This window comes from Lepus europaeus, chromosome 5 (genome assembly GCF_033115175.1).
Source record: "Lepus europaeus isolate LE1 chromosome 5, mLepTim1.pri, whole genome shotgun sequence".
Taxonomy (NCBI): domain Eukaryota; kingdom Metazoa; phylum Chordata; class Mammalia; order Lagomorpha; family Leporidae; genus Lepus; species Lepus europaeus.
This window is the reverse complement of record NC_084831.1, coordinates 82,895,063-82,910,550: the sequence shown is the minus strand read 5'-3', so window position 1 is coordinate 82,910,550 and position 15,488 is coordinate 82,895,063. Positions and strand designations below refer to the sequence as shown.

The 15,488-nt window shown below is 40.4% G+C and overlaps 1 protein-coding gene across 1 annotated transcript in view; it reads right to left on the bottom strand.

The window, feature by feature from the left end:
* Window positions 1-518: 518 nt before the first annotated feature.
* The window catches only part of LOC133759135 (guanylate-binding protein 4-like), a 29,251-nt gene continuing 14,281 nt past the window's right edge, over window positions 519-15,488 (bottom strand). The window contains exons 4-11 of the mRNA XM_062190103.1: window positions 14,772-14,899; window positions 10,022-10,131; window positions 9,628-9,824; window positions 7,624-7,869; window positions 6,392-6,672; window positions 4,945-5,157; window positions 1,121-1,223; window positions 519-814 (exon numbers count right to left, since the gene is read on the bottom strand). Coding sequence (XP_062046087.1) covers window positions 519-814; window positions 1,121-1,223; window positions 4,945-5,157; window positions 6,392-6,672; window positions 7,624-7,869; window positions 9,628-9,824; window positions 10,022-10,131; window positions 14,772-14,899 — 1,574 coding nt within the window. The remainder of the gene's footprint in view (window positions 815-1,120; window positions 1,224-4,944; window positions 5,158-6,391; window positions 6,673-7,623; window positions 7,870-9,627; window positions 9,825-10,021; window positions 10,132-14,771; window positions 14,900-15,488) is intronic.

Genomic DNA, 15,488 nt, shown 5'->3' with positions numbered 1-15,488 from the left:
GTGGGGAGTTTCATATAGGCACAAAGAAAGCTCATTGGGAAAGAATGTGGATTAAATTCTAACTGGCTCTCATTCCATGAGGAGGCACAGCTGAGCTCATCTAGCAACTCCTCAGCAGTGCTGACACCGCACAGGACACAGCTTATCAAACCCCACGCTGGGACAAAGGCTGTGTTACTTTAGTCATAAAGCATGATCAGGCAGATCTGGAAACAATGCACCAGATTCAGATCTCCATTTTCTATCAGGTCAAATTTGATATTTTCAGACCAGATAAACCTATTTCAGTCTCTTTGAGCGTTGTTCCAGAAATCTCAAGCACCAGTAGACTTAGGTCCCATTGCATAGGGGCTTAGTGAGACCATTTCACAATTGGAGCAACAACTGCAGCCCCAAACCCAGGAGAATGTCATTTGTGCCTCCAAAGTCCAACACTCCAGAAAGGGCTGGAGCCTCCTAGATTTCCGTGCTTCAGGGGGATCCAGGTGTATCTGAGGTTGCAGTGGGACAATTGTCTTTTAGGTTCCCTCTAGAATGACACCTGTGCCTGACATCGGGTCCCGCTCTTCCCCAGGATCCAGAACATTATCCCCCAGGCACCGCCCAGCCCCCAGACTCACCTTCTGCTTGTGCTTCTGCTTCCTCTCCTTCTCTCTGAGGAGTTCCTCCTTTTCCCGCTCCATCTTCTCCTTCAGTTGAGCGATGTTCTCCTGGAAGCTTCTCTCTTGAGCCTCCATCTTTTGCTGCATCTCCTGCTCCCTCTGTCTTAGCACTTCGCATTCCTTCTCAGCTGCCTCCCTCTTGGCCTTCTCAGCTGTTTCACAAAGCATTAACAAGGGAAGAAAAACCGTTGAGTTCAAGACCAGGCAGTTTTGACAGCAACGCTGCAAGTGGGAGGGGAAGCTCTTCCCCTAAACAGCAAGAGGAGTTTCAGAATGTGCCAGAGAGGCACTGATTGGCTCGATGGGCAACCCAACTGCCCTTGTTTTTTCAGGTTTAGCAGACCATGTGCTCAATAGACAGAGGAAGTCTCTTATTCCAGGAAAAACGTCTCCTTCAATTCACAGGAGTTCATGTCAGGAACCTCCCCACCCTCCTGTGAGCTGAGCCCGGCCCGTACCTGCTAAGGCCTTCTGTGCATCAGTGAGAGCTTTGTCTGCCTGCAGGATGGAGTTCTCTGCTGCTGCCTGTGATTCCAAGAAGCTCTGGAGCACCTCATTTGCCTGGAGACCAGCAAGCAGGAAAAGCGCTTTAGGGAGAAAAGATCTAGCCAAAATTGGCAAATGGGATTACGTCAAATTGAGAAGCTTCTGTACTGCAAAAGAAACACTCAGCCAAGTGAAGAAAGAAGAAACCAACAGAAAGGGAGCAAACTACAAAAATGACAAGGAGTTAACATCCAGAATCTGTAAAGAGCTCAAGAAATTCAAAAGCAACCAGACGAACAATCCAGTTAAAAAATAGGAAAAGGACTTGAACAAGCGTTTTTCAAGAGAGGAAATTCAAGTGGCCAAAAGACACCTGAAAAATGTTCAGGATCACTAGCCATCAGGAAAACACATATCAAAACCACAGTGAGGTCTCACCTCACCCCAGTTAGAATGGCTTTCAGAAATCAACAAACAACAAATGCTGGCAAGGATGTGGGGGAAAAGGTACCCTAATCCACTGTTGGTGGGAATGTAAGCTGGTGAAGCCACTGTGGAAGACAGTGTGGTGATACCTTAAAATCTGAATATAGACCTTCCATAAGATCCAGCCATCCCAATCCTGGGAATTTGACCAAATCAAAAGAAATCAGCATATGAAAGAGTTATCTGTACCTCCATGTTCATTGTAGCACAATTCACAATAGCTAAGCTATGTAATCAATCCTGATGTCCATCAACTGTTGACTGGATCCAAAACAGTCTTGAACTACAAAAGCAAAGCTTCAGGCATCCCCCCAGTTGAATTCCAAGTCCACCACAAAGCTCTAGCAGATTTAGTACTGGCATAAACACTGGTAAATGCAACAGAAAAGAGTGCCAAGGAATAAGTCCATGCATATACAGTAAACTAATCTGAGTAAAGGGGTCAAGAATGTACATTAAGTAAAGGAGGGCCTCCTCATGAAATAATGTTGGGGGAAGCTGGATATGTAAAAGAATGAGATTAGCCCCTTATTTTCCATCATATGTAATATTAACTAAATGTTAAAGATCGAAACTTCAACCAAAGACTGGGAAGTATAATACTCCTAAAAGAAAAAATAGGAAAAAAGATGTTACAAAGTAGCCTTGACAGTGATTTTTTGGCTTTGATACCAAAAGCACAAGCAATAAAAACAAAAAGAAACAAGGGAACTATGCCAAACTAGAAAGTTCCTGCACGTTTAAAGAAACAATCAACAAAATGAAAAGGACATATACAGAATGAGAGTCAATATTGGCAAGCTATATACCTCATAGGAGGCTAGTATCCAGAGTATGTAAATAAGTCATAAATCAATGGAATACCAAGACACCAAAGACCTGACTTAAAAATGGGCAAAATAGGGGCTGGCACTGTAGCACAGTGGGCTAAGCCTCCACCATTGGCTCAGCATTCCATATGGGCGCAGGTTCATGTCCCGGCTGCTTCTCTTCTAAATCAGCTCTCAGCAAATGGCCTGTGAAAGCAGTGGAAGATGGCCTATGTGCTTGGGTCCTTGCACTTACATGGAGACGGGGAAGAATCTCCTGGTTTCTGGCTCCTGGCTTCATATAGGCACAGCTCTGGCCATTGAGGCCATTTGGGGGGGTGAACCAGTAGATGGAAGACCTTTCTCTGTCTCTCCCTCTGTCAGTAATTCTAACTCTCAAATATATATATATATATATATATATATATATATATATATATATAAAATCTTTTAAAAAGGGCAAATTCCTTTTATAGACATTTCTCAAAAGCAGATACCTGGAAGACTAACCAGCATATAAAAACTCGTTCAATGTTTCTAATCATCTAGGAAATACATCAAACCATAATGAGATATAAGTTCACACTCTTAGAATGGCTATTGTTTGGGATCACAGTTATGGTGCAGTGGGTAAGTCTGCCACTTGCAAATCTGGCATCCCATACTGCAACACCTTTTCAAATCCCAGTGGGTCTGATTTCATTCTAGCTCCATGCTAATGTACTCGGGAAAACACCAGAAGATGGCCCAAATACTTGGGCCCCTGCTATCCACATGAGAGATCCAGATGGAATTCCAGGCTCTTGGCTGTGGCAAGGACCAGCATGGCAGATGTGGGCATTTAGGGAGTTAACCAGCAGATGGAAGATCTCTTTCTCTCCACCTCTCCATTATCTCTGTTACCCTATCTTTCAAATAAATAAAAATAAATCTATAAATTTTTAAAAAGAAGAGCTATGATTTATAATTCAAAAGTTAACAAATGCCAGTGAGAATTTGAGAAAAGGGAACATTTACTCAACTGTAGCGAGGATGTAAACTGGTACAATCATTATAGAAAAATAATGAAGCTCCAAAAAAGAAAAAGAAGGATTTCTGGTGGTCAGGTAGATGGAATAGCCTTGTCAATCCTGCTACTTGCTGAATGTGTTATTTTTTTTTATATTATTTTTTTTGACAGGCAGAGTTAGACAGAGAGAGAGAGAGAGAGAGAGACAGAGAAAAAGGTCTTCCCTCTGTTGGTTCACCCCCAAAATGGCCGCCATGGCCGTCGTGCTGCGCCGATCCAAAGCCAGAAGCCAGGTACCTCCTCCTGGTCTCCCATGCAGATGCAGGGCCCAAGCACCTGGGCCATCCTCCACTGCCTTCCCGGGACACAGCAGAGAGCTGGACTGGAAGAAGAGCAACTGAGACAGAACCCAACACCCCAACCAGGACTAGAACCCAGGGTGCTGGTGCCGCTGGCAGAGGATTACCCTAGTGAGCTGTGGTGCTGGCTGCTGAATGGGTTATTTAAAGGCAAATTATTAGCTTTTCTGTACATCATGTTTTCTACCTGTATAATGGAGCTGATGTTAATACCTGATTTATAGTATTCTGAGAATTAAAATGATAATCTAAAAAATTAACATAAAACTATATTTGGTATAGGGAGTGAATGTCATGATGGTCATCACCATTATCATTATTAATATCAGTGCACACCACTGTCTTAAATATATCTGCACCCTATCTAAACAGTTTGAATTTGTCCACCCAAGATAAGATCATAATCATTTTGAGAATAGTTTTCTTCACTAAGCATAAAGTCTATTCTTTGTTTGCTTTAAAACAATGAAAATAAAGAGAAGTAAATAAATGGTTGTCACACCTGAATCCCTAATTTCAGATCCTCTCTGGGAAGAAATCTTTCATTTTACCTAGGAGTATATAACTATATATGGATATTAAAACACTTCAAATGTCAAATATTGCTGTGTTAGTTTGCTTTCCAAGATTCTAACAAAATCTTTGAAGCAGGCTATTTTATAGAGGTGTATTTAGCTCACAGTCTACAGGGTCAAGGGCACAGCACCCGCCTGAGCATGGCTCTGACCAACACATCTTCGGCTCTCACAGAGGATAGCATCACAATGCAATGTGTAGAATGAAGATATTAGGTTGCCAGAGAGTCATTCAGGGAACAGCCCTGGTTTCTATAACAAATTGATCTCAGCATTAACTCAGGGTCCCATGGGATCTATGACCTTATATCCTCTGAAGGCAGCCCCTAATGAACTAAGAACCTCCCATTTGGCTCCATCTCCCAAAGTTCTCATCACCTCTCACATGGCCACAATGAGGGTGAGGACGATGTCTCAGAAACATCAACCCTGGAGGACTAATATCCAGACCATAGCAAATGTTTCCCTCTGCCGTGATGCTGTGGTCCTCATTTTCAAAACAAGCACCAAAGATCCCACAACTCCACTCTGTTGACCAACTCCCCCCCTATTCCTCACCTTCACTCCCTTCCTGGGCACCAGCTCATACTCCTCTTCAACCTTCTTTCTTGCTTCTAAGTAGAGATTGTGGCCTCCAGGTGCAAAGAAAACTCCTCTTGAAATACTTTCCATCAGGAACTCTGAGAGCCGTTTAAGCTCAGCCTGGCAGTATTTGACAGAGGCCTCTTCATTCTGCAGCAGGAACTCTTTCTTTTTCTGCTCTGTGGTTTCCTGCCAGGGAAATGTCGGTTCACACATTAGAAAGGAATGAGTAGCAGGGAAGGTCCACCTGTGATACACTTCGCAGGAGGATCTGGACGGCCTCAGAGTGGACCAGAACAAAGAATGGACCTGCAGTCAGGAGACTTACTTCACTGTTACTTCTGGTCATTGCCTGTTTAACCTTTGCAAAGCCATGTATTTCTCATGGGGGAGAGGCCCAGGCTCAGTATCTGTAAATGAGGGTCAGAAGCCCTGAGCTCTGTGGTTCTTTAATAAATAATACGATTAACAGCGGCCTGGCCACCAAGACTAACAATAGAAAGGTGACTGCAATTAAAATTTCCTCAGAGCATGTGGATTGCTATGGACAGCAATATAAATTTATAGGAATATATGCAATAATGTCTCACTAATTGGTTAGGTGTATTTTGAACCAACTTTTGAACCCTTTAAAATGCTTTCGATGATGGCTTGAATTCATGAATATGTAAGAAAAGAGTTTTTTGTTTGTATTTGAAAGTTACAATCCAACTAGGTTTCTTCAATACAAATCAAGAGACTATTTTGCTTTTCCACTTCAGGCCTAGACACATAGAAAGCTAAATTTTTAATGATTGTTACTGTGGTCAATAGAATTAAGATTTTCCATAAGACTTCTCTACTCTTGATGTCCATATCCCCCATATTTCCTGGGTCTGAGAATATGATGGCTGTTACTCTTATGATTACGTCACGATAAATAGCACAAGTTGACTTTACAATCGAAGGAACATATCTGGCATTATCCAATCTCATGAATCTTAATGGTAGTTTTTTCTAGTTGGTGTCAGAAAAGGAAACCAGAAAATTAGAAGCAAGAGAATTATTTGATGCAGTATGACCAGTTTAAAGATGGAGGGGTTCCCTGGAGACTTGAGGCCCAAGCCCATGTGACACCTTCTTTCCGTCTGTCTACACTGAGCAGAGGACCCAGACACCCCGACATGCATGTCTGCAAACAGAACTGTGTGATATAATGTGTGCTGTTTAAGCTGTTAACTCATGATAATTCATTTTGCTGTACCGAATAATTAAGTGTCTGTCCTTTAGAAAAAGGGTGACCTATAGCCCATAGAGCTCTTTCATTCTCAAGAATCAGGATGCCTTCTACTGTGGTAGGGGGATGATCCCAGGGTGAAAAGACAGACGTTAGGTGTCATCCAGAAAGGCTGTCGCTGGCAAGGGTGGATGTTCAGATGTTTACCAAAAGGTTCTTCTGGAATTCCCCATTGTCGTCCTTGAAGGAGTGCGCCATGAAGACTGCAACGGCTTCCCTCTCCCAGGCTGCGTGCAGGTCCAGCAGCTCCTGGAGCGTGGCTGTGGGGAGCACCAGTCGCTGGGCCATCTGCCTGCTGTAGAGCTCGGCTGCCTTCTGCACGGCTGCAGCATTCTCACGCTGGGCCAGAGTCGTCACTGCGTTCTCCAAGCAAGGGACGGCGCCGCTGTTGATGGTGTCTACGTACATCTGCACCAGACTGCCCAGCCCTGAATAACAAATAATGTTGAGGGAATAAATACACAGTTCACATTCATTGTTTTCACAGGATTTATGAATCAGCATCCCAAACTTCAAAACCGTTCTGCTTGTATTGAAGTGTTCTTTTCCTGCTCCTCGTCCTTCCCTTCCTCCTCCTTTTCTTCTCTCTCCCCCCTCTGGCTTTTCCTTCTATTCTTCCTTTCCCACCTTACTCTGTGAATCCTTCTCTGTATTACAACATGGTTCTTGTTCTGTTCACCCTTTCTATTATGATTTTCAAATTCACCAATTTGCAAAATTAAATTACCGATTATAAGAAATATTACTTAGGTTTTCTAGGAAAGTACTTCTCCATTTAAATAAGGTACAAATTTATCAATCTAGGAAAATTACATAATTTTTGTATTCTCATTCCAAATAAAATGCTATCCCACTTATTAAAAATACCCTCTGTGTTTTGACGTAGGCACACAGCATGTGGATGTATATATGAGCTGATATTGGCATGGAATCTTGTAACTGACACGGTCATATGTCCATGAAGCCAGCCCTGTCTATAGGTTTAAGTTTAATTCCTTTTCTCAAACTCTAGAAGAGCTGGCATCAGATTACTCTCTCTTGTTTATGTTATGACTGGTTTAAAATCCTACAACATTTTGTGCTTCCTCACTGAGAAACTCATCTCATAGGACTTCTCACATGCAGATTAGTTTCTGTAACAGCATTTTGTGCTTGCGTCATTTGTATGTTCATTTCAAGAGATAATTGAGGCCTCAGTAATTCCCAATGGAGGGAAAACTTAACTAAGAAACATCACTTGTAGGTGTGGTAGGATCATCTCCTTCTCTATATTCCTATGCAGAAGCAAACGAAATGATTGACAAGCCCACAGAAGAATCAGAGCTTCATCACACACGCTGAACCACAGGGAGACATGTTTTGACACAGAGGAAACTCACGGTTTCCAGTGACAATGATGCCCTCTCTCAGGGTCTTGGTCTTCCCATGTGTGAAGATATAGGAGCAGAATTTTTCTGACTGCTCCTTGAAGTTCAATTCCAGTTGATCTTCTGGCACGTTGTCCATATGGGCTAAGAGATTTTTATCATTTGTGGGCCGGTCAAAGACAAAGCACTTCCGTTCTGGAAAGAAACGCCTGATGCTCATTACAGAGTTGTTGGAATTTTGGATTCTGGCATTCCTTCCTGTGGAATTAACAAACAGAGCATTCATTGAAGAGACAGCAAACAAAGGGCTGAGGACTTCCAGGAATCTCTGTGATATGGCGGCTCCGGTGTCTGTGAATTGTCCTTTATCCAAATGTGCAAAGTAGTCATGCTAATATACACAAAGCATGGGGAATCCTTCCTGCATGGAGATGAGACTCAGGGAATTACTCTGTATGGAATGGAAGGTATTCATTTCAGGAGAAGACATTTATCATGGATCCTTTTCACTTGTAGAGTGACTATATTCAAATGATTTTGAAAAATCAATTAATAAAATTTTTTAGAAACATATCTCTAATATTACAGTCCAATTCAGAAATGAAACCAGAACCTTAAAGTAAAATAATGCTACAAAATAAGAATGTGATATTTTAAAAGCAGCATGAGATAGACAACATTCAAGTCAGTAGAGAAAAATGCTTAAAAACATAACAAAAAATATATGCACTATTCACTATGTTTATACACTGTATTAGGAGTAAGCTCCATAGCCTTGGCAGCTCATGACAAGAGCCTCAGGTGATTACTGATGTCATAAATTGGTAAATCAACAGCGGGAGTCACTGTGCACCTGCCCCCCATGTAGGACATCTGCCCTTAGTGTTTTGTACTATGAGAATTAATGGTAAAACTGCTATTCAAACAGTACTCTATACTTTGTGTGTCTTTGTGGGTGCAGTCTGTTGAAATCTTTACTTAGTATATACTAAGTTGATCTGCTGTATATAAAGGTAATTGAAAACGAATCATGATGAAGAATGGGAGGAGAAATGGGATGGTTGTGGGTGGGAGAGAGGTTATGGGGGGAAAGCTGCTATAATTCAAAATTTGTACTTTGGAAATTTATATTTAATAAATATAAGTTGAAAAGAAAAAAAGCAAAAAAAAAAACAAAAAAAAAGAAGCTTCAAAATAAAACTAATCTCAATAAAATGTGGAGATCTCACTAATTCTCAAAGTCAGCTTATCCTAGAATGGACAGTAACTGAAGAGGGATTCTGAGGCATATATTTTGTTCAATAAATGCCTATTGATAGAACTAATAAAAGAAGGAAATAAAATGTATAGTTCCTCTAAGTGCTTTTACTTCTCTATTCTTCTAAATATAACCAAAGTAATAAATATTTAATAGTAAACTGATCACGCATTGCCTAAAGATAAAGAAGTTGGTGTTATAAAAAAAGACAAATGACTGTTTTATTGCAGGCACATAGCAGTATTTTCCCCACTGCAGTATTGAGGATATAACTATGCTTCTACGAAGGATCCAGCAATCAAAGATATAAAACATACCTAGTGAAATTTATTTTCAACGAACAGATCGTGGGACTTCCTAGTGATTTTCTGTTTACTAGCTTTCTAGTTTATCTATTTTTCTAAGAATAGAGTAAAAGGAATGCTTGAGCTTATTAAGTATCACAAATATGAGTCTTAGAAGTAAGAGCAGTTATTGCAGTTCTCTCTTTTTTTTAATTTTACTGATTGGACTAAAATGGTTGATGCAACATTGAACTCCAAATTTCCCCACTAAATTAAAATCTCAAACTCTAAAAATTTCAATAATAATTATTAAAATCATGCCCATCCATCAGTCACAAGTCATTATTAGCTTGGGCTTCAATCCAGTCTCAGAAGAAAAAAAAAAAAAAAAAAAAACATTTCAAGTGCCATTGGAAGTCCTGCTTGACCCCACCTTGTAACTAAATCAGCCATCCCCAGAGCACACTCTGATACCTGGAATCAGCTTCAAGGCATTCTCAAGGTACTCGTCTTCTGTGATGGGCTGTCCTTTCACGTTCAGTTCCAGGGTGAAATCCCGTACAGCCCAAACGAAGTCCGGAAAGAAACTCACAAACTCTGCGGAGTCCTCTACCTCATCAGATGGGGAAGAAGATCTTGTCCTGATTAACTCTGTGAGTTCAGTAACATAGCTGAAATCTCAGTTAAGGAAAAAAAAAACTACACCACACACTCTACATCTCACTTAGAAACAAATTGGACGAACACTCCCCTTTTCCCTGCGTCCACTCTTAAGACACAGGAAAACTTAGTTACATAAAGAAGAAATAGTCTCAACTGCCATTCTCCTAAACTCAGTGAAACATGGAAGCAGTTTCTGGAAGGATACTGCAGCTGCTCCAGGGCCTGGTGGTTGATGGTGCCCAGGCTGTTGTAGACCAAGGTGCTGCTCAGAAGCACGGCCAGGGCAAAGATCCAGGAGTCATTCTTAGGGTCTTGCTGAAAAGCCCATTGGAATAAGAGACTTACACATCTACTCTTCATTTACTCTTTGTTCACACTTTGGCTATATTATAACTGAATGTTAGGGTAAATAAGAAATGTCAAATATAATTACTAAAAAGAAATGTGGTTTTGATATACTAGGACCACACTCAGTTTGATATTCAAATAAATGATAGACATTGCTACTATCCGTGAAGTATTTAATGAAGTGCTTAAAACATAGGTGTCCAGTAGTAACTGTAGAAGTATCCCACTGTAATCATTGTTCTCAATAATGACTATAATAAGGACACAAATCCTATGAAATTGAGTTCAACTCTTCACAAGAATGGACCCTGCATTTGTTTTGTGCTTATAAAGTTCCCTATGACAATTTCTAACCACAAAAGGATGATGTTATAGATCAAATACATGTCACTTTATAAATGTAACCAAAATGATAATCCTTCCCATGAGTGGAATACAACATTGTCTGAGACCAAACAAACAAGCAAAACAGAGGTGAAGATATGGAGGCCTATGGATGTGAATAATTACCCTGAATTCAGAATAAATAGGGATTCTGTGTGGCTGGGATATGATGGCAGTAAATAGAAAATAGCTGAGATTTGAAGAGTTGATAGATAGAAAAAGGGTTTGTGAAGATGAAGGGATCCAGCAGGCAAAGAACTAAGAGAGGCTAAGTTGGAACTTTCAGCTCACAGTCACATAAAGGCATTACAAAATTATCCCACTTGATGGAAGTGCTGAGTACACAGGCAGGAGTGGGAGGGGAGGCTGGAAATGAGATTCCTGTCAAGATGTAGAAAGCATTACCCTATCACAGTATGAGTCACAAGATCAGCCAGTAGTATCTCTTGTATCACTTTATATTTTGTTTTGCTTTGATCCTTTAACAAATTTAATTTCATGAGCAGAAGTTTCATGTGAAGCATTATTTATTAAAAATCAACAGCCCATATTGGTTATACTTAGATAACAATCAGTACTTTAAACTAATTTTTAAAATCAATTTCAAATTTGGTGCTTTTCTTCCATCATAAGAGAAGCCAAAGATCTATTGCTGCTTCTTGTAATTTAGACTGAGACTCATAAATAAACTGAAAATATTGATTGCCCCTGAAACTATAAAGATAAATGCATAAAATCACCCATTACACCTTGGGGGTGGTTGGGAACAGTTCATGTTACAAAGAAGTCAGCAAAGAATTCATCTTCAAAGCTCAGAGACTTTGATTAAAAACTTAATAATAAACAGAAGCTTTTCTAAAGATGATATCAATAAAATTTCTTCACAAAGACCTTATTTTCAAAGTCGCTACCTCCAACTCAATCAACCTTCCATTTTTGTAGATTCTATTGATCTAATGCAATAGAGCTTTCTCAGGAAGCTCTTGCTAACTCAAATGATTAGATTGGTTTCCCGCTTTTGCACTGGTGCTACTCTGGGCAGATTGTGTTGTAGTCTCTACAACTAGGCTCGACCCATTACCTTATTACAGTTTTACCTTTGCTACTTAGTGCAGAGTCCTAGAACTGACTTGCTCATTCGTATTCATTAAATTAAATAATTACTCCAGCATTAAGAGTAAGAAGAATCTCTCTTCATCCTATATCAAAGTGTTTGAGGTTACTAAGGAAGTTTGAAGAAACAGAATTTCACCTCCTTGCTCATTATTGGATTTGCAATTAAGAGAAATGTGTCACATTCTAATCAAACTCACCACAGTGAAACATAAAGAAAAGATTCTAAAAGGTGCAAAAGAGAAATGTCAGATTACTCTCAGAGGATCTCCAATTAGACTCACAGCTGACTTCTCATCAGAAACCCTACAAGCTAGAAGGGAATGGCGAGACATAGCCCAGGTACTAAGAGAGAAAAACTGCCAGCCCAGAATATTATATCCTGCAAAGCTCTCATTTGTGAATGAAGGTGAAATTAAGACTTTTCATAGCAAACAGAAACTGAAAGAATTTGTTGCCACTCATCCTGCCCTGCAAAAGATGCTTAAAGATGTGTTACACACAGAAACACAGAAACATGGTCACCAATATGAAAGAAGGTAAAGGAAGGAAACCTCACAGCAAAAGATCACAGGAAGCTCAATTTCTCTTTGACATAGAATTAAACTCTGATGCTCTGTTAAAGCAATGCATTATAGTAATCTAAAAACAAAAAGCAATTCAAATCCATTGGCAATCTACAAAAAGAGTTAAAGATTTTAAAAGCTATTATTAAAATTGCTATATTGGTCTATTATGCTATGTTATATGTGTGTACATATTGTATGTCCATATAGGAAATTTTATTAAGAGTTTTATTTTAAATGGCTTATAGATAAGATTGTCCATAAATTTAAACTGCTAAAATCAATCAAAGATACATTTTAATTCGTGTGACCTGAATCTGTGTATCATATGTTTTAAACTTGTTGGTAGAAAGAAACTAAAAACATTTTATATGGTTGTGCTTAAGTTTACTGGTTAAACAAACTACACCATGTTAGATATTTAAGAGGTGTTTTCAAATACATGATTCTTAAAATTTATAGAAGGCATTGGACCTTCTGGTAAATGTTTTCTTAAGTTGTTATCTAATGGTTGAAACTGTTTGCTAAGTATTCATGTAATATTGCTATTGTCAGTTGCTCCCTCATTTCTCTATTCTAAGCCCAACTTGTTCTTTCATTTCTCTATTCTCTTCAAGGTAGGAAACTAATTCTATTATGAAGGAATCTGCAGGACGCACAATTTAATCTTTAGACCTTATAAAAGAGATGGCTAACATTTTTCTGTAATAGCATAGCCAAAATAAGAACTTAAATAATAATCTCATAGCTAGATTCACTTCGCCATCAGCGAAGTATACAGTAAGTAGAAAAAACCTCCCTTTCAGACAAAAGGGAAAGAAAGTTTTAAAGTGAGAATATAATTTTCCTCATGAGCATTGTCTACTTTATAAAAACTACTACAGAACATGCCTGTGACTATAGACTTGTAGTTCAGGCCACCGAAGATTAGAGATGGGACTTGGGCACTCCCTTGACTTGCATCCTCTGGTCTGCTTTAACACAAACCAGGAGGAAAAGAAAGCTAGGCATCAGAAGCAATGGGTGGCAGGCCTATTACTGGCTGATCTGTACAGTGATCTGCCCTCAAGGAGACCCAACAGGCCAGTCCACTGCAGTGGCTGTCAATGTGGTAAGCCTGGGCTTCAGCAGAAGTCAGCTTGGGAAGAGCCCTGGCAGCTCTGCCAAGAGTTGGATCACTGGAAATGGACCTGCCCTGGAGTCGAAGGATGCCCAGGTCAGAGGCACAGATCTTATTGGCTCTAAGCTGAAAAGCCCTTCACTCAGCCCAACTTCCAAAGTGACCAGTGCAGCTGAGGGGATGGCCAAGTAGGGTCAGCAACATTGCAGGCAGAACTGTAAATTTCTTGTTAGAGATGCCCCCTGCCTTTACCTGGCCAGCTCTCCTCCCAGGCCAGCCAAGTAATGAAAGTCAACAGAGTGTCTTCCCCTAGGAGGTTCACACCTCCCTTAGGATATACCCCATGTGAAGAGATAGATAGGTCTGGGCCTCTTAACTTACAAGGCCTAAAGCCCAACAGATTATTATCAAGCTCCTTCTATCAGGTTCTATTTGCCTCTCAATCAGAAAACTTAATTGTAGCTTAGACAGCACCTTTCTTAGCACATCTAATAATGACTCTGTCCTTTGTTCTAGACCCTGTCTAGCACACTTGGGCCTCATTCCTTTGTAATCATAACCTCTACCACCAATGGTTCTACTCCCAACCTGTGTGTACTGATGGTCCTCTTCCCCACTTAATGCTGTATAATTGTTCAAACCTGGTAAATGCCACTCTTAGGATCATTGGTTACTATCCTCACCCTGTCTTTTATGACCTTGTCTAAATATGATCAGAGTTGGCAAACTTGGAAGGCTTCCATAGCCTTGGCAACTCATGACGAGAGCCTAGGGTGGTTACTGGTGCCATAAACTAGAGTGTCAATTTGTTGGGTCAACAACAAGAGCCACTGTGCACTTGCTCCTCATGTGGGATCTCTGTCCTTAATGTGCTGTACATTGTGATTTAATGCTATAACTAGTACTCAAACAGTATGTTTCACTCTGTGTTTCTATGTGGGTGCAAACTGTTGAAATCTTTATACTAAATTGATCTTCTATATATAAAGAGAATTGAAAATGAATCTTGATGTGAATGGAGGGGGGGAGGGAGCGGGAGAGGGGAGGGTTGTGGGTGGGAGGGAAGTTATGGGAAGGGGAAGCCATTGTAATCCATAAGCTGTACACTGGAAATTTATATTCATTAAATAAAAGTTAAAAAAAAAAAGAGAAATGTGTCAGAAAAAGTGAAGTGATATGGCAAATTAAAATGTAAGAGCACAGTTGAGAGTAGAGAACATTCTGGACCTTACCTTTTCCACATCTCTCTTCATCATATATCAAAGTGCTTGAGGCTACTAAGGTAGTCTGAAGAAACAGGATTTTAACTTCCTGGCTCATTGTTGGATTTGCAGTTTAGAGAAATGTGTCAGAGAAAGTGAAGTGATGTGCCAATTAAACTGTAAGAGCACAGTTGAGGGCAGAGAACATTCTGGGTGCTTTACCTTTTCCACATCGCCCAGGCCCTCAGTGTCCAGGAGGACCAGGGTGTGGTTTGGCTTGGAGGGGTGGGGCACGCACCACATCCAGATGCCCTTGGTTTCAGATTCCACCGTGGAGCCCAGAGGGAAGCCTGAAGGGAAGAGGACAATTAAAAATCCCTGAGATACACAGCAGACTCATAGAATGGCAGATGTCCTAAACAACACTCTGGCCTCAGAATCAGCCCTCAAGGCATTCGGATCTGGCTGAAGAGCCCATGAGAGTATTGTAGGCATGGAAAGCCAAGATACCATGGAAAAAAAAAAAAGACCTGAATGAAAGATCTCTGTGAGTGAGATCCCAGTGGAAAGAATGGGGCCATCAAAGAAGGAGGTACCTTTCTCTGAAGGGAGGAGAGAACTTCCACTTTGACTAGGACCCTATCGGAATAAGATCAAAGTCAGCAAACTCTAAAGGCTTCCATAGCCCTGACAACTCATGACTAGAGCCTAGGGAGATTACTGACGCCATGAACAGGAGTGTCAAATTGTTAAGTCAGCAACAGGACTCACTGTGTACTTACACCCCATGTGGGATCTGTCCTTAATGTGTTGTCTAATGTGAAGTGATGCTATAACTAGTACTGAAACAGTATTTTTATACTTTGTGTTTCTGTGTGGATACAAACTGATGAGGTCTTTACTAATTATATACTGAATTGATCTTCTGTATATAAAGAT